The sequence below is a fragment of the Kogia breviceps genome, chromosome 1 (assembly GCF_026419965.1).
Source record: "Kogia breviceps isolate mKogBre1 chromosome 1, mKogBre1 haplotype 1, whole genome shotgun sequence".
NCBI classification, from domain to species: Eukaryota; Metazoa; Chordata; class Mammalia; order Artiodactyla; family Physeteridae; genus Kogia; species Kogia breviceps.
Genome location: NC_081310.1, coordinates 80,697,872 through 80,717,363, shown reverse-complemented (window position 1 = coordinate 80,717,363; position 19,492 = coordinate 80,697,872). Strand labels below are relative to the sequence as shown.

General features: G+C 40.4%; 1 protein-coding gene and 1 long non-coding RNA gene across 4 annotated transcripts in view; one reads left to right on the top strand and one right to left on the bottom strand.

Annotated features, from left to right (window-relative positions):
* Positions 1–1,863, bottom strand: part of LOC131761231 (uncharacterized) — a 35,914-nt gene extending 34,051 nt beyond the window's left edge. The window contains exon 1 of the long non-coding RNA XR_010840786.1: positions 1,414–1,863. This is a non-coding gene — a long non-coding RNA (uncharacterized lncRNA). The remainder of the gene's footprint in view (positions 1–1,413) is intronic.
* PRKAB2 (protein kinase AMP-activated non-catalytic subunit beta 2) lies at positions 1,433–18,794 on the top strand. 3 transcript variants are annotated; one of them, XM_059071650.2, is made up of 8 exons: positions 1,707–1,941; positions 2,205–2,387; positions 5,908–6,074; positions 6,924–7,017; positions 7,252–7,372; positions 11,026–11,159; positions 11,819–11,887; positions 13,971–18,794. In XM_059071650.2, the coding sequence occupies exons 2-8, from the start codon at positions 2,232–2,234 to the stop codon at positions 14,046–14,048; spliced, it is 819 nt and encodes a 272-aa protein (XP_058927633.1). In that variant the 5' UTR covers positions 1,707–1,941; positions 2,205–2,231; the 3' UTR covers positions 14,049–18,794. The 3 variants fall into 3 exon arrangements, with proteins under 3 accessions (XP_066890767.1, XP_058927633.1, XP_066890757.1); XM_067034656.1 differs by having other exon boundaries at positions 1,927–1,982; XM_067034666.1 differs by lacking the exons at positions 1,707–1,941; positions 5,908–6,074 and adding an exon at positions 1,433–1,476.
* The last annotated feature ends 698 nt before the right edge of the window (positions 18,795–19,492 follow it).

The window sequence follows — 19,492 nt, the reverse complement described above, 5'->3', positions numbered from 1 at the left end:
AAAGGGGGAGCAGCGGATTTGCTGGACTTAAGTGGATGGTTTTTCAACTTAATATAAAACAAACTTTTCAACAAATAGAGCTGCTCATTCAGAAAGGGTGGCCTTGTGTGACTCGGGGTTCCCCATTACTGGCTGTGTTTAAGACTAAGTGCAATTATCCTGTTATAAATGTAGTAAACAGTATTCATGTACCCTTCATTCTGCAAATGTTTATTAAAAGTTTACTCTGTACAAGGTGCATGCAAGAACATGAAGAATCAAACCTAGATTTGTTCTTTGCTAGTTGTCAATGCAGTGGTTCTTACACTTTAATGTGTATACACATTCCCTTGGGGATCTTGTTAAAATGCAGAATCTGATTCTGTAGGATAGGGCCTCAGACTCAGCATTTCTAACAAGCTCCCAGGTGATGCCAATGCTGCTGGTCACTATAACACATGCTGAGTGACAAGGGTTTCTAGTAGGTAATGAGACATGCATCATAATACAAAGTAAGAATTAGTAAATACCCCAGAAGTCCCATTAATTATCAGTAGAAACCTGAACCTGCTCCAACAAGACTGTCGTTGCCCTTTTCTACCTAAGTATTCCTTCTGATGCTCTCTCTCTTTTTTTGCGGTACGCGGGCCTTTCACTGTTGTGGCCTCTCCCGTTGCGGAGCACAGGCTCCGGACGCGCAGGCTCAGCGGCCATGGCTCACGGGCCCAGCCACTCCGCGGCATGTGGGATCTTCCCGGACTGGGGCACAAACCCGTGTCCCCTGCATCGGCAGGCGGACCCTCAACAACTGCGCCACCAGGGAAGCCCTGTTGCTCTCTTTCTTGAATTTCATTTCTTCTGGGGTTGCTCACTGCCAAGTGCTGTTTCTTAGCCTAGAATAGCTTTCTCCTTCTCCTTATACTAATTTTAACAATTTGTCAAGATTTATCTCCTGGGACTTCCCTGGTGGCGCAGTGGTTAAGAATCTGCCTGCCAATGCAGGGAACATGGGTTCGATCCCTGGTCTGGGAAGATCCCACATGCCGTGGAGCAACTAAGCCCGTGCACCACAACTACTAAGCCTGCGCTCTAGAGCCGGAGAGCCACAACTACTGAAGCCTGTGCGCCTAGAGCCTATGCTCCGCAACAAGAGAAGCCACCGCAATAAGCCCGCGCACCACAACAAAGAGTAGCCCCCACTCACCGAAACTAGAGAAAGCCCGTGAGCAGCAACGAAGACCCAATGCAGCCAAAAATAAATTAATGAAAATAAATTTTTTTTAAAAAGATTTATCTCCTAATTATTCCCCCTTCCCTGGGGACCCAGTCAGGCTGACTACCCATAGCACTTAGTTTTAACCTCGAGCAATTACCACTACTACTTTCTTAGCTATCAGTTGCAAGTCCGTTTTCTTATTCCCTATAGGAACTCACCTCTCTGGGATGCCTGTCGAAAAGACGCTACAAAATGAAAATGTTTGGCGAACCTGAGGCCAGGTAAGGGAGCGGGGAAAAGAGCAATGCCGCTCCACCGGGTGCGCAGCACCAGAGTCCGTGAGGGGACTCCGTGTCCTTCGGTGACCGTCCCCACCCGATGGCAATCCCTGAGGCTCAAGCAACCAAAGATCTCGGCGCAGTCTCGCCAGCGAAACAGTCCCGGCCCCGCACGCGGTGGATTGCGGAACCGGCGCCCCCGTCTGGCGCTGGAGGCTGCGCTCGGCTGCCCACCATCGAGGCGACGGTGGCTAGAGAGGCCGGCGGGCCCCGGGCGCTGCCGCGGCGCGGCCGCAGGGTACGCGCGCGCGGGGCGACCCCGCGTCTCTGGCCTTGTAGCCATTTTAGGAGGAAACCCGGGTCGCTAGCCCAGGGCGTGGCTTCAATTTCAATAACTTTATTGGTGGCCTTAGCCGCAGAACAGCCATCGCACCATTGGTCCCGGGAGGAGGCAGAGCATCGCGGGAGGTGATTGGGGTGGGAGCGCCCCTGGGCAGTGAGCGTGGAGGGTGCGGGGGAGTTTCCGAAAGCGGGTTTCTTGAGCAGCGGGCAACTAGGGGGATTGGGGGTTCCGGGGGTTCCTGGAGGCCAGGGAGGGAGGGCTCCCCTGCGCGCGGCTTTCCTGAGGCGGGGATTCCCTTGCCCGGGTCCCCAGACGCAGGGGCGGGGCCAGGGGCTCCCCAGACGCGACCGCCGGGGTGTCTCTAGCCCCGTGTTTTTCCCCACGGCAGGTGGCCCCCGACTCGAGCTGCACCGCCATGGGAAACACCACCAGCGACCGGGTGGCCGGGGAGCGCCACGGCGCCAAGGCTGCGCGCGCTGAGGGCGCCGGCGGCCATGCCCCGGGCAAGGAACATAAGATCATGGTGGGGAGCACCGATGACCCCAGCGTCTTCAGCCTGCCGGATTCCAAGGTGAGTGTCCCCACGCCCCCAGTTGGTGGCGATGCTGCAGTAGTCTGGGTGTCAGGGCTCCTTCTCCCTATTTTGATTTTTTCTTATCACACTTACCTGGGTTACGGTTTTTAGAATTAAAGGCTTCTTTAGGAGACGGAGATATTGAGTGATAATTCCTTTCGCGGTGCTGTCCCAAAATAGGATAGAGGCGGAGTTCTTGTTAGTCGACTACTCTTTTGGCCACGTTTTTAGGAGGAGGCCAACAAACCTCCTCCCGGTCGCCCTTGGTTCTCCTAACAGGCACGGGTGCCCTCTTCTAGAGTACTGATGAATTTGTAGGTTGTGAGCCCTGGTGAAAAACTTCAGAGGGTAGGTTACCCGAGTTGCTGACCATAGGCGGCATTTCCTCACATTTGCCTTGAGGTAGGTAAATGAATTTCTTTTTCCTGATAACTGTTGTGTATCAGTAGCATTTTTGCCTTTCTGAGAGCTCATGACTTCAGATCCTCTTCCCCTTTGGCATGGCTGTGAGCAGCAACCACTTTCTTCTAGTCTTGGGGATCAATAAAGGACATTATTTGGTTGACTGCTTAGTTTTCATCTCATACTTTACAGTTGTCTTGACTGAGCTGCTTCTTTCACGTCCAGCTGCTTCTCAAGTGGGAGAGCAAATAATTCCAGGATTTCTCTAATTTCCGGTAGTACTTCATAATGTTACCGTGGCTGAAAATGGACAACCCACAGTTGCCCTGAAGACCTTGCTCTCAATCAAGGACTTTCAGGAAAGTGGCAACTTGTATTCACCCTACAGAAAGGATAGATGGAGCTGACAGCAATGTAATTACCATTCGAATGTTTCTAATCACTTTTAGAGTTGTAGGCATTAAATACATTAATTCCTCCTGGTAGTCTGACTAGAATGAAGTAGAAAAATGGAGAGGTTGGGGAGATTGAGGTAGGTTTGATGTTATCATTCATCCTGTCCCATCCATCTGGAGTTTTATTTTATTTACTCTTGTAAATAGAGAATAATTTCCCGGGTTGATAACACATGAAATGTGGATTCTACTGTTTATTTTCTTGGATCACAATTGAGAACATAATCACAAAGAGAAGTGAGGGTGATTTCTTGGGGTTTCTTCTTCGTTCCTTTCTTCCTTCTCCCACTTCAGGACTTCTTCCTCAACATTTGGGCCCTCTCCTCAGCCATCTGAATTTACTTCTTCAAAGCTTTCTCAAGGTGATTGTATTTGTACCAATTTCCTACATTGATGACTCAGGATTTAAATACAGTGTATTTGTCAAACTGTGACTGCAGTAATCGGCGTCCTGAATAAAAGCCAGGTTGCTCTATCTGAAATGGAGCCTATTTTGGATCATTCTTTCCCTCACCTAAGTGTTGACATTTGTGAAATAAGAAAATTGGTTCAAATAATTCCCAAGGTCACTTCCAAATCTAAGATTTTATAGTTCTTATCTACTCTATTTCTTCCCTCAATGTTTCACTTAAACATTTTTCAATTATAATTCTAATTGTTTTGCCTCTTTTCCTGATGATTTTGCTGACTATTTAACTTGGAGTAAACAATCTTTTTGCTAGTCAGCTGCACTCTTGCATACCACAGAAATGTCATGTCATACATGGAAGGGCTTTCTTCCAAAGCTAGGCATATTAATAGTTTGTAGCTTTCAAATTCTAAACTGAAACTATTAAATCATACAAGTAAATAATAGGAACAGTGGCAGGCGGGCCTACATTGCTTCAAATGCCAGCCTTCTTCGGTTTTCTAGTTCAGTGGTTTTCAGTCCTATTTGCACATTAGACTCACCTGAGATTTGTCTGAACACTGCATAGAAAATTTGAAACATTTTCCATGTTTCAAAGTCAGGAGAACAGTGTAATGAACTCCTATATTAACTGTCATCCAGTTTAAACAATGATCAAATCATGAATGAATTTATGTCACCTATACCCCAATCCACTCTTCCCCCACCAATTATTTTGAAGCAAATCCCAGACCATCATATCAAATATTACTTTATCTGTAAATATTTTAGGATGTATCTATAAAGATGAGGTTTCTTTCTTTATTTTTAATATAATTTTAGTATTATTGTCTGGGAAGCTTTTTAAAAATAGATTCCCAGGCCTTATATCTGAATCAGAATCTGAGGCATATGTAATTGTTAGGCATATGTAAACATTTCTGTAATTCTAATGCAGCCTGTCAAATAAGAGTTCATTGCTTTGAGAAAATGGAGATCAAACTTTTCTCTTAAGCCACTTCCTTATATAATGGGAAAGTTCCTTCAGTTCTCTTTCTCTGCTTGCTTTGGATTATGCTGCTACTGGTATCTTAGTGTAGTTTTGAGGAATATTGAGAGACTGTATGGAAGGTAGTCTGCCTCAGCCATTTTGAAAGTAAAGCCCAAATGAATAAACTAGTCCTTTTTTTTTTAAACCCACATTATTTTATTTGGTAATATTTTGGCTTGGTACCATTTAGTCTTATTTACCAAAGTCATTTAAGCCAATCTGAAGTGGGGGTGAGCAAACTTTTTCTATAAAGGGCCAGATAGGTAGTACTTTAGACTTTGCGGACCATACAGTCTCTGTCACAACTACTCACTTCTGCCACTGTAGCATGAAAGCAGCTGTAGAAAATGAGTAAGTGAATGAGTGTGGCTATTTTCTGATAAAACCTTATTTGTAAAAGCATCTGGCTCACTGGCCATAGTTTGCCAATTCCTGTTCTGAAGGATGGTAATGAAAAGAAACTAAGGAGTCAAATTTTTTTCCGGAAGCCTACATACTTCATTTGATATTGGAACCACTTTTTTAAAGGAAACTGTGTTTTTGATCTGACGCTTCTTGAAGCTCCAGAATTTTCATCCCTACTCCTGAAATAACTAGTATAAACCTGGCATAGGTGAGCAAGTAAGATTTCATAACCATTTCTCAAAATTTATGAAACCAATGATCTGATTTTTATATTTTTAATGTCCTTTTGTAACCTATTAACTAAAGTGGAGATTATAAATTACTTATGAATTTTAGCATCTCTTAATTTCTATTACAACTGATAAATTGAGAGCTGCTCATATTTGCATGTGAAAAATACATGGTTAACTTAATTATTTTTTGTAGAACCATACTTTATTTTCATCTTTTTTCTCTTAAGAGACACTCAGAAGCATATCATAATTGTCTGCCTATGAGTTAATCTGGTAAGAGGAAGTAAGGTTTTTTGTTTGTTTGTTTCTTAAGGGAAATCCTAAGGCTCTGAAAGGATGAGTGATATATGCAGACTCAGAAGTTAGGCTGTGATTTGGGTAGCCTTTGAGCATAAGCCATTTGACCATTTTGGTCCTAGATGAGTTCTTTTTCTATAGTTTGTTCAAAATCTGATTTAGTTGCTAATTTCAAGGCTTATTAATCCTTAGCAGAAACGTAGCACCCCTCTCTGCCCTAGGGAGGAGAGTGACCTTTTCAGAATTTCTGGGTCACAATTTAGGGATGACCTAATCCTTCTTACAGCTCCCTGGGGACAAAGAGTTTGTATCATGGCAGCAGGATTTGGAGGACTCCGTAAAGCCCACACAGCAGGCCCGGCCCACTGTTATCCGCTGGTCTGAAGGAGGCAAGGAGGTCTTCATCTCTGGGTCCTTCAACAATTGGAGCACCAAGATTCCACTGATTAAGAGGTGAAGACAAGTGTCTTGGTTGAGTCTACAGGGTCCAGGAGTAGAGACTTGATTTCCTTTCTCAGGAGAGAGACCTGGCTGGACTATTCCTCTCCACCTGCTAGGGACTCTCTCTAGAACATTTTCTATGACCAATAACTATATCTGTGACATTTTTTTCTAACCTCATAGTGAGTCAGAGATGTTTTACCACTTCGAATTTCATTTTCTTTAGGACTGTGTTAATATATGTCCTTTCTATGCTTTTGGGAAGTCTTCCATAACTGCCTGAGTCCAGTTGCTCTGACTTCTGCACTAAGACAAAACACACTGTAAAGTTCTAGGTAGTAATGTTGTTTGTTGCTTGCAGAGCAACAGTGAATTATGTAACTGGTTATGGCCCTTTTATATAGGTAATTTTCTAGAATCTGCTCACCAAAATATGGAAAGGGTACCTTGAGGCACTTCTTATCCTGAACCTACTTGCTATCTTATTTACATTCATGAGGGATCCATTTTGCTGAAGCAAAATAGTTGTACTAAGGTGGAACATTCGGGAGGATTAACATCTTTATTGTTCTTTTCCAGATATTAGTTAAGAACTAAAGTTATTGGGAGGGGCTAGCAAATACATGCTCAAGGTGATATAAAAAAGGAGAATGGGTTTATAAATTATTTTTTACTACAGGGGTTGCAATCACTTAAAAACGCGGGAGATCATTGGCATGATATTGTGATTGCCTCGTGGTTTTTACATTTATATTCTGTAATATATTTACATTTACATTCTGTAAATGTAAATATATTTACATTTATAGTCTGTCTTCTAATAGAAATTTGGCCTATTTAACTTTCTGTTTTCTTCTATAGCCATAATGACTTTGTTGCCATCCTGGACCTCCCTGAGGGAGAGCACCAGTACAAGTTCTTTGTGGATGGACAATGGGTTCATGATCCATCAGAGGTAAGGCCTTGATCTCCGAGGGTAACCACTGACTTAACAGTCTCCTTTAAACTATCATTCTGCTTGGTGTCAAACATCATTGCAATCAGGATTGATAGGCTCCTATACTGTTGGATTTCTTTCTTGATAAAAGATGGTGGTGCCAAGTATGATCCCTTTTAAAAAGAGAGTTGAATAGAAGAGATGTATTTGAAATGGGGTTTCATGAATTTTTTTTTCCATTCATTGTTTCAGCCTGTGGTTACCAGTCAGCTTGGCACAATTAACAATTTGATCCATGTCAAGAAATCTGATTTTGAGGTGTTTGATGCTCTAAAGCTAGATTCAATGGAAAGCTCAGAGACATCTTGTCGAGGTAATTTTGTAGTATTTGCTCTTTCTTGATCTGTTTTTCTTATAATGTGTGTTTCTTCCCAAGAGTGGTTTTTGTTTGTTTTTTCATTTTCTCCTTAGGAATCTTATGAATTGTATGTATATGTTTCTCCTATAAACATTAGGTCCCCGTCTTCAAGAAAAAAATCTGTCTAGTGTATTTGATTTCAAACTTTTTAACCAGTAGGTTTACAGTGTAACCCAATACACACACACACACACACACACACACACACACACACACAACAGTAACACAAGTCTTACAGTATAATGTTTGCCTTTATTACATGGAAAGCACGCTATTTTCTATTTTATCCTTCTTTTTATAAACCACTAATGGGCTATGATCTATAGTTTAAAAAGCTATTTCTAGTAATATTTCAAGTTTTTCATTGACCTTTGAGAGTATCAACTAGCAGGGGCTAGCTGTGTCTCATATGCCTTGTTTAGCTGCCTCAGCTTAATCCTGCCAGTTTGATAGCTCAGTTGGCAGTTCTATAATTTTATGGGGACCTACATATATGGCAGTTTTTTTGGGGGAAAGGGTTATAAAAACCTCACATTTCCTTTTTTTTTTTTTAATTCTTTAAAAAAATTTATTTATTTATTTATTTATTTTGGCTGTGCCATGTCCTAGTTGCGGCACACAGGCTCTTTGTTGCAGCATGCGGGATCTTTTAGTTACAGCAGGTGGACTTCTTAGTTGCGGCATGCATGCAGGATCTAGTTCCCAACCAGGGATCAAACCCAGGCCCTCTGCAGTGGGAGCATGGAGTCTTACCCATTGGAGCACCAGGGAAGTTCCAAAACCTCACATTTCTTTTGTGTATATGTTAATTGAAGTTTTGTAAGTTTTGGGTTAAAAAAAAAATCCCTTCGTAGAGGAAAAGACCTGTATCCTTTTGTTTCTCCCAATGCTTTTTCCAAGGCTTTCATCTCTCCTTACATTAGCTATAATACCAGAAAAGTGATTTGCTATCCATACTCACAGTTACCAATTTTGTTGTTTTACAATAAAGGCTATGACTGTCTAAAGAACTGTGTTTCCAGTAAGCACACTTCTCCCTTGTGAGTTCAAAGCCTGCCTCTGCTACTAACTAGCTTTGCATCATGGACAACTCCTTCAACCTTTTTGGTTCTTGGTTCCTTATCAGTCAAATCAGAGGCTTAGACTCTCAGCAATTCACAGCTGAGGAGACACAATACCTGAAGTGAGACATATTAGAATCTCAGGACACAAGAGTGGCTTATGCAGCTTCTAAAAGAATAATCAATAGTATAATAATTGTTTAGGAAAATTACAAAGATATTGTTTTCACTATATAAGCTCAGAAAGTAAGGCTGGACATTGTTCTTAACTGGTGGTACAGAGACTTAAAAGAGTTTAAAAATACTGAATTAAATGATGAGGCCACTAGTTACTCCTAAATTTTTGCATTATACGATTCTAGCAAAGCAACCAATGAATAATAGACATATAATCATAATTATAGAGAAAGAGGACTAGCATACTTTTGATATTTCTCTCTTCCCACTTTCACCCAATTTCCTGATCCACTGAGGTAGGGTTTAGAATACATTTTATTAGGAATCTTCAGATAATGGGTTTTAATCTGCACTCAGTGACCATCTTTGCCATGTATGTGACTTTGGGTAAATGACTTAACCATTTTTTTTTCTGATGGAAAGGGAAAAAAAAACTGTTCTATGTACTTGCAAAGAGTGTTTTTGTGGATCCATGACAAAATAACTGAGAGTACTTTGAAAAGTTTCAAGTTCTATACATTTTTAAGATATTGTTTAATATAACCATATTTTTGCTACTCTTTTCTTTTGTCCCACATATATTTAATTGAAATCTGAGTTCATATGCTGAACTGGTTATTAAAATCCTTTTTACTAGAAACTGTAAAAAAACATTAAAAATTTCTAAGCAAAAAATTATAGTTCTCTTCATTTTGTGTATTTCTATTCTTGTCTGCATATATTTTTTCCATTTTTTTAAGATATAATTTCACATGCCATAAAATTCACTCTGTTAAGGTATGCAATCCACTAAGTTTTAGTATATTCACAGAGTTGTACAACCATCATCGCTATATAATTCCAGAGTTTTGTTCTGTTCTGGGTTTTTTTTGGCTGCACTGGGTCTTCACTGCTGCACGCGGGCTTTCTCTTGTTGTGGCGAGCGGGGGCTACTCTTTGTTGCAGTGTGTGGGCTTCTCAGTGCAGTGGTTTCTCTAGTTGCAGAGCATGGGCTCTAGGCACACAGGCTCAGTAGTTGTGGCTCATGGGCTCTAGAGCACAGGCTCAGTAGTTGTGGTGCGCATGGGCTTAGTTGCTCCGTAGCATGTGGCATCTTCCCGGACCAGGGATCAAACCCATGTCCCCTGCATTGGCAGGCAGATTCTTAACCACTGGACCACCAGGGAAGTCTAAATTCCAGAGTATTTTAATCACCCCCAAAAGAAACCCCATCCCTATTAGCAGTCACTTCCCATTGCCTCCTTCCCTCCACCTCTGGCAACCACAAATCTACTTTGTGTCTCTATGGATTTGCCTATTTTGGACATTTCATATAAATGGGATCATACACTATGTGGTCTTTTGTGTCTGGCTTCTTTCACTTAGCATAATGTTTTCAGGGTTCATCCATGTTGTAATATATATAATTACTTCATTCCTTTTTATGGCTGAATAAAATTCCATTGTATGGATATACCATTTTATTTATCCATTCATTAGCTGACAGACATTTGGATTGTTTCCACTTTTTGTCTGTTACAAATAATGGTGTTATGAACATTGGTGTTCAAGTTTTTGTGTGGACATATGTTTTCATTTCTCTTGGGTATGTACCCAGGAGTATAATTGCTGGGTCATATGGTAACTTTGTGCTTAACTTCTGGAGGAACTGCCAAACTGTTCTCCAAAGTGGTGCACCATTTTACATTCCAACCAGCAATGGGAATAATACAAAGGTTCCAATTTCTCCACATCATCACCAATAATTATTGTCTGTCTTTTTTTATTCTAGCCATCTTAATGAGTGTGAACTGGTATCTTATTGTGGTTTTGATTTGCATTCCCCTAATGACTACTACATTGTTATTAATTTTTCCTTTTTGTTGCAGTCATCGTAGTATCAGTAGTCTTAGAGTTTATAACCTTGTTGCTTGACTGGAAAAAAGAACAAATCTAATATTTTCATATTGTTTGATAGTTTATAAGGCATTATATCTGTTGTCTCATTTGATTCCTATAAAAGCACTGTGAATTAGGGCAGAGATTGTTATTTTCATTTTATGAATGAGGAAACTGACTATAGTAAAGGGATTTGTCCCAAGTCGTACAGTTGATAAATGGAGTAGCTCTTCCCTGAACCTACATCTTTTACCTCTCATCTCCTCCCCTGTCCTTCACGTCATGTTACCATGTTGAGGAACTTCATGGTTTATGTTCAGGATGATGCAGACTTTTTCTTTGTTTGCCTTACAGTTGTAGACCCAACAAGTCACAAGTTTATGATTCTTGACTTCTACCATATTTAATATTAGCTGCCATGTACTGACAGTTTTTTCATGCATCTTTAATAGGTCTCCAACTTTCCCTTATATTTGAATAAATATCTTCCAGACCTTTCCAGTTCACCCCCAGGGCCTTATGGTCAAGAAATGTATGTGTTTCGATCAGAGGAGAGATTCAAATCCCCACCCATCCTGCCTCCTCACCTTCTCCAAGTTATTCTTAACAAGGACACTAATATATCTGTGAGTATCTTAAGAGTATTGCTGGGGCATCTGGGGGTTACTAGGACCATTTGAGCTACAGCGTAGGATTATGACAAAGGTGTGTTGAGTATAAATCATACACGTATCAGTAGCTTTACAAGTTCCTTTTTCCAGGGCTGAGTTGCGACTTTTCCAAATACTGTTACCAAAATTCATAGTTGTCTTCTGGTCCTAATATATCAGGCTCAGAGCTATGTATTGCTAGAACCAGTTTCTAAGACTTCTATTCCAACATAAGATAAGGCGTATTTATCATTTGGGGATATCCAAAATAAGTATATTTTGTATATAATTTACATTTCTAGTCAATTCACTTGATTCCCGCTAAGATTATTTTTGCCTCTTACACAAATCTATATGTGTTGTGGGCAAGGTCTATTAAAGAGAATGAATAGATAGGCTTAGGGTTTCTGCCCTGGACTCAGAATTTTCTTGATTTTCTGTAATGAGAATATATTATTTATATATACTAGGATGAGTGCATTATTTAAAAAAAAAAAAAATACATTCTAGTTTTGAGCTTCTCAACAGTCCCAAAGATCTCTGAGGAAGAATAAACTGTTTGGTTTAGGATTGTGCATTTAACCCCATTTAGTGGGGGTTTTTTTGGTTTGTTTTTTTTTTTTTACCCCTCTTAGTGTGATCCAGCCTTGCTCCCCGAGCCCAATCATGTTATGCTGAACCATCTCTATGCATTGTCCATTAAGGTAAGTGGTGGGCCTGGTTCTTCACATAGTTCCCCAAAACGGGAGGGGAAGAGTTGAACATGTGTTCCCTAGTGGCTACCTGTTCTGCTACTTCACTGAAGCTGAAGCTGGCAGTAATGGTCAAATTATAGGAGAAGTTTCTTTTTTTAACTAGTGGGTGAGTTCGTTTGCTTTAAATTTTAGTCTCGATATCTGAGTTCTGGCTAGCTGAATTGCGCTGTGATTGAATGGACTTTTTTGCTTCCTGGTTTCTTTTTGGGTGGCTATAACCTTTGCACCACCTACTTAATTAAGTTTGAGTTCAAAGTACTAGGATTTCATTTACAGAAAAAGCAAGTTTACCTTCCAGTTCAAAGAATGCTTGAATGTGATATTAAGGCTTCCACTTTTTTAAAGGTGGACATGAGCTGCTTTCAGGTGCCTGAGTCATATATACCCAAGTGCTTGCATCTTTCCTATACACTACTTAAAGGAGAAATGTGACCAGACTTGCCCTGTCCCCCCCATCCCTGTTCCAACTCTTAGAATGCTTCTTGGTTTCTCTGCTTCTTTAGATTCTGGATTGAAAATATCTGTTCAGTCTTGTCATGTCTTTATGGTCTGGCTATTGGAATAATATTTTATATAGTTCTGTAGTTACCAAACTAAGCTGAACATCAATCAGAATCACTTGGGGGAAGTTTGTGAAAATATAGATTCAAAGGCTCCATCCCCAGGGATTCTGAATAAGTGCATCTAGGATGGGCCTAAGTAATTTTTTTAAGCTGCTTATATTTCTTAGATGTGTAGCCAGATTAGGGAAATCACTGATACAGCTGTCTTTAACAGATTACGTGGTACTTATTAAATATATATTATTGAATTTAATTTTTATAATAACCTTGTGGGATAAGTATTATTTTTTAACCCTGTTTTATAGATAAAGAAACTAAGGCTCATAGAAGGTCATATTGCCAATAAATACCAGAGAGAGGACTGAGGTCCAGTCCTCCCATTCTCATTCCATGTTCTTTCCTAGAGACCATTGTGCTGGTTCTTCCAAGTAGATCTTTCTCTCACCCACTTCTCATTTCCACCAAACTCTTTCTGGAGTTGAATTTTTTACCTGCCTTGCTTCTGTCATTTTTAGGCTGTGATCTGCATACTGTGGTCACAGAATGTCAATCTGAGAAGTATTCATTGTAGATGATACAATATAGAGGAAAATAGGAAGAGGCACTGGTTTCTTAATTGGATTTGCTTGGGTTCTTTGTGATCTAACTGAATTTTGCCTCCTGTATCTGCTCTTTGGCTATCAGGTGATGTCCACAGGTCTGCCATCTCTTCCTATGGTACACCCAGGGTCTGCAACACTGCTTGGGAAATGGTACCTCTTACTTTTCACACTGGTTCTGACCCAGGTCAAGGTCTTGATTGTTGTGGTTCAGCTTGGCCTTGACCTATCCCCGGTTCTCTCAGATTGTTTAAGCTGTTTGGAATTGATCCATTGGAATGAGTGTCTTTCCAAGGAGGATTTTAGGGTCCACTTTGTTCAAGGATAGATGATTCCTGAGTCCCCTCTTGATCAGAGATGACTTTTTTAAAAGTTCATCTCTGGTATTAAATGGGGCTTGGAAATGGTTTTTCAAAAGGATCACTGCCCTTTTTTCTCATTGCTTTTAAGACTTCCTTCTAGAGATAGATATCAGGATATTTCTTTTTTTCCATCTTAGTTTTAAGCCCAATATTTGAATGTGAGGTGGGGAAGGAAGTGAGGTAGGAGACTAATATTTTTTCAGCACCTACTTTCTCTGTCAGATATTTTCATGTAATCATCCGAGCCATATTAATGGTAGGTGTTATCCTTTGTAATGATGCGAAAAAAGACTTAGAGACATTAAGTAGATTACTCAAGGTCACAAATAGAGTAACAGTAGGAGTCAGGATCAAAACTTAAATTGATTTGAATCCAGAACCAACCTTTTTTTTTATAATATCAAACTAACTCTGTTAAAAGTGAGCAGTTGTGAAGGATTAATGGCTGGGAATAGCTGCCTATGTCCTGAACTAGTGAATTAACTATATATGTTTATTTCCCTTGCAGGACAGTGTGATGGTCCTTAGCGCAACCCATCGCTACAAGAAGAAGTATGTCACTACTCTGCTGTACAAGCCCATCTGAAGGGATTCCTTCCTGCCTCCCAGGATTCAGGAGAAGCATCTCCCTTGCCTTTCTGGACTAGACCAGTCTTACCTGGGACTGGAAGGCTGGTTTGCTTTGAGGCTAATATGTGTGTTTCAGAGCCTCTAAGTAGGATGCTCTGCTTTTGCATTTGATTGCAAATGAGAGCTTTAGGAGTTCATGGAATTTATTTTAAGAAAAAATCATACACACACACACACACACACACACACACACACACACACACACACACACGAGAGGAAAGTTAGTGTAAGCCTCCTAGCTAGATGTATTCTCTCTGCCTGTGGGAACTCACCAAGACCTGTTGGGGAGAGCTGCAGGAAGAACCAGTACAGGAAGCTTTTTTCCTAAAGTGAATGAAGAGCAAACTCTCAGGATCCTTGTTGGATGGAGATTCTATCACTGCTACCTTGGCTCTCCAAGGGATGGACTTGTGTCAGACGCTACCCTACTTACAGCTGCCTCCTTGAAGGAGCAGCTTTTCTTGCATGGGTTCTCTGTATTCCCAGAGTATGTGCACAATCTGTGTTTTTTATATGATACCAGGTACACCACAAGAACCCTTTTTCCTCTCATTTCACATTCTTGCTTTGTTAACCTCCTTCAGATCCTATATCTGACCCTTGCCTAACACAAAACTCAGTGGGTAAGTGACCCTTTTCAAAGGCTGTGTGAGACCTGACCCACCTTACAGACTAGGGCTGCCAGAAAGTCTCCTTTTTAAGCTCAGCACAGGCCCACAACACTTTGTTACCGCTTATTTTAACTTCTACTGAAGAAAATATGGCTCAGCATTATATGAAAGGCAGAATGCCGGTCTACTTTTTTGTTTTGTTTTGGTGCCACAGTTTAGGCTGTATTGGCACATTTCCATACTTTTTCCCACCTGGTTTGGCCCTGCGTCCATGTTTTCTTTTACAGAGCAGATAGCTTTGAAGGTGGGAGTGAAACCAGGGAAAACTTTCATGTCTTTCGTCCTTGGAAGATTTTTATGTGCCTACATTTTTCTTTTATCAAAAAATGCCTTTTCATTGGTCTTAAGAGACTGCATTTGGAGAACATCAGGCTTATGATAAATTGCTCCCAATATTTTCTTCTCTAGTCTGGCCCCCTACAGTCTTACATTAATGAGGCTGACTCTGTGTACATCATTACAGTAAACATTGCTCTAGATACAGACCCATTCAGGCTCATTTCATGCACCTAAAAGGGTCCCTCAACTTAAAGATTCATTAGGCCAAGAGGCAAGAAATTACCCTTGGTGTTCCCAGCCATGAAAAGTATGGCTTTCATGCACTAAATGCTAACAGAGTTATCTTGTTCTTCTGTATCTTCCAGAAAGTGTTTGTTGATGAAGTGGGGTCAGTGATTTCCATTTGTGGAGTAAAAAGTATCTGTTCAATCCACTCTTGAGATTCAGAGATAAGATATTTTTCCCCAAATTTCTGTGGCTCTTCCATTACAAATAAATGCAAGCCAAACATTCAGTACTGAAGGAGGCTAAACTTGTTGCTGGAGGGCTCCTTGACTGCTAAGATGAGCCCAGCCCCACTGAAAGGGCACCCACAGGTAAATTAGCTACCTCCTGTCTTTCCCATGTAAAGCTGATGATACGGTTGTCTTCGGGTATGTAGAACTCTTAGATCCTGTGTGTGAGGCAGTAGGGTATGGGATTGTTGTCTTGCTGGGAATGCAAATTGCTAAGTGCTTTGGTGGTTAACTGCTGAGAGTAAATACTGCTTTAGCCACTCAAGGCCACCATCTGCCTCAAAACACTTTTGTGGAGAACGTTTTATGGTTCCAATCACTTTTAGAATGGTGTGCCATTTAATAAATCCAGGCCAAATTCTGTTACTACCAACTCTCAGGAACTACATTGTCTTCAGTTATACTAGAATTTTGTTTTTTCCGTTACCCATTAAACAAGTGGGCCACTTGGGAGGATTTAAAATCTTGGTTGTAACCTAGAGGATTTTGTTGTACTCATATGTCTTGTCAGCAGTATTGACATGTAATTGTCTCTGTGTTCCTGTATTAAAATCTCTATTCTGCAGAGATAGATCATTAGAGTGTGGCAGGAAAAGAGATTCCTTCAATTTCTCTCAGGCCAGAGGCTTCTGTGAAATGGGTCTGTCTCCAGTGACAGTAGGTTTTGGTGCTGGTGACCTTCAGATCTTTCTAATCTGGAAATGTGTAGAAAGTGTCAGTTTTCCAAATTCTGAGGTAATCTTTCAGCCAGATGTGAAACTGGAGCCTACCAGCTGGTATGGAAAGGGATCAGTAAGAGGAATTGGATGATGACTCATTCAGCCCTGTCCCTTCTCTGTACTGCTGATTAACATACCATGGCCTTGAGAATGCCTATCATACTCTCAGTCTGTCCCCTAGAAACTGTTCTAGAAGGTTGAGAGGGAGGGAGGAAGGTACCCAAGAGTACAGCTCACTCATTCTTTTATATTGGTTAAAGGGATAGTTTATTTTCTGCAGAAGAATTTGACAGATTTTGAAAATGAATAAAGGAAAAAAATTTTTTTTAGGGTTTTTAAATTTGTTTTGCCTATAAGAATTTCACAGTCAAAGAGTAAGAATGTAATTCTTAGGGAGGGCTGACTCTTGAATTGTACCATGGTTTAGGAGTTATGGGAAAAAGAAAGAGTAACTGAGTTGAGGAGTGGTACTAGGAAAGTTAAGGCTTAAATAACTCAGAACTAAAAATATCCTCTTTTAAATTAAATCAAACATATACTAGTGTCTTTGGATCTCATTGTACAGAATTTACGGTATAGAAAATCTTTTTCTTGTTTCTATTTTCTACACTTTCTCCTATGTTGCGCTTTAACTTCACGTGTCAGACAGACTTTACCAGGGTTTAAAGTCAAACATTACCTAAAGGGGCTTCCCTGGTGGCGCAGTGGTTGAGAACCCGCCTGCTGATGCAGGGGACATGGGTTCGTGCCCCGGTCCGGGAAGATCCCACATGCTGCGGAGCAGCTGGGCCCGTGAGGCCATGGCCACTGAGCCTGTGCGTCCGGACCCTGTGCGTCCGGAGCCTGTGCTCCGCAACGGGAGAGGCCACAACAGGGAGAGCCCCGCGTACCACAAAAAAAAAAAAAAGCATTACCTAAAACAAATATTAGTCATCTTGCTGGTAAGGAGAACTTCTGTGTCATGGTTATTAGCTTGTTTTAAGCTTAGAGTTGAATGGGATTTAATCACTGTAGGCAAAACCCCTGAAGGTCATACCTGGCCTCAACAGTGTTCGCTTTCTTTAAAAACAGGGCTTATATATGGTAAAGAAGCTCTGTAAAAGAAGAATCCAAGAGCAGTTTCTGACAGGATCCTACAAACCCAGGCCCACTCACTTCACCCCAATTATTTCTAGTCTCGTAGACCTAATGGATCTGAGATAAAATCTTTGGAAAGTGTTGGTACTCCACATATGCTGCTAAAATGAAGTTAAATGCAGAAAGAAGTGTTACCTCTAGACTGGGCTTATATTAATCTGGGTATAAATGAAGGAGACATATTAATGATAGAATCTCCTGCTTTTAACTGGGGAAGTAGAGCTTTTAAATTTTTGACCTCAACTAAAAATGATATGCAATAGTCTATGTTTGTGTATGTTTGAAATGCATTCTATTCTCAGAGATTTCTAAATCCTCACGTTCTAGTGATTTGGGGCCTAGGCTTAAGAGCAGATACACAGTTGGTTCCTGCATTATTGTGACTCATCCTTAAAGCCAAGTTGTTTTGCTGTCTTCTAGGAACTGCTGACTCTAGTTATCCATGGGATGGAGGACCTGGGAGGGATAGGAGTTAGGGTCTTTTAAAACTCTGGATCTAGGCGTTTATCTCTCCTTAAGCACCAGTCACAACTGGAGGTTGAAGGGCTGTGATTTCTGCAATGAACTCAAACTTTTGGAGTAAAAAGGCCAAATCTTTAAAAATTATAAGAAAAAAGAAAGAAAAGGTAAAATCTCCAAGAGACTGTTACTTACAAAATCCAATTCTTCGCAGTGGAATCTCTCTAGGATTCAAATTTGGGCTTTGTCTTGATTTGCTTTACTCAGTTGTGCTTTGACTGAATAAGTTTTGTTAAAAATTAAATTTTGTTTAGTTCCAACATTAGTTGGAGTCGAATTTTGTGTAGCACAGTGCTTTTGCAGTAAGATTGATATGAAAAACTAAATGCTATGTGGATTTTATAGTCAGGTTAAAATGGTCGAGGAGGTACCTACTATAAGTACTACATATGTGTTCATCATCTTATTTCTTTTCTATTCCCATCTACAGAACACCTACCCAGGTTGTGGTTTTAGAACAGCCAAAGCTCACTAATGTTGATTAGTCCTAATCTCCACACTGGGCCCCATATGTGAAACCTGTTTAAATTTTGGTAAATTGGAGAATGTTGGTTGTTACTACACTGAAGCATTTTGAGTGAGTACAGCTCTGTTATAAAGGGGGAATAAGACTATAAAGGGAATTAAACATGTGAGTCCTCCTTTAAATGGTGCTTTTTGTAACCTTTAGTGCTGCGATACAGAGCTGCTTTTCAGTATTTCACAAAGGAGTGGCATACAAGAATGAATTTTAAAGCTTTTCTCCAAATGTAATTTTTCACCGAACTCTGACATGTCTAAAAATTATGTGATATAACACATACAGAAATGTGAGGAGTTTTTTTCCGTAAAACTGTTGAATAAAAGTATTATACAGCAATAATATTTGAGTTCTTCATTGATTACTGATTATATTATCAAGACCTATCCACTCAGTTAGCCTCAGGATCTAAAGAATATAAATTGCCACACAGATACTTTTGAATAAAGAGAAAAGTAATAGGTATATGGGACACATGGTGTCATCCCTCCATCTGCCACCTTTCCTCTTCTTTTTGTTCCAGGCTATGCCAACATTAACTAGAGGAATGCAAACTCTGATTTGATTTTTAGCACTTTCTGTAAACTGCACACTTAGCTATCATCCTGTGCTGGATTAGCTGAGATCCTCGTCTAATGATTTTCAACCTTGACTGACATTAATACTACCTATACAGATTCTATAAAAATATTGATGCCCAGTCTACTACATCCACCCCAATTAAATGAAAATCTCTGCTATGGGATCCAGGTATCTATATATTTTTAAGCTCCCTAGGTGATTCTAACATATATCCAGAGATATATATCCATTATCCTGGAACTTCCCTACTCATTCTTTCTCTGTCAGATATGTACTTGAAAGCAGGTTATATACTTCATTCTGACAGCAATCACTTCCCTCAGATGTCTTTGTTCAGGGCCATGATTATAATGTCCTTTTTATTTTCCATCCGTTTATTTCATGGGGTTTTTACATAGCTGGTCTCTGGACTTTTCTTCAAATAACACAACAAGGCTACCCTGTATTTGCTGCTGTAA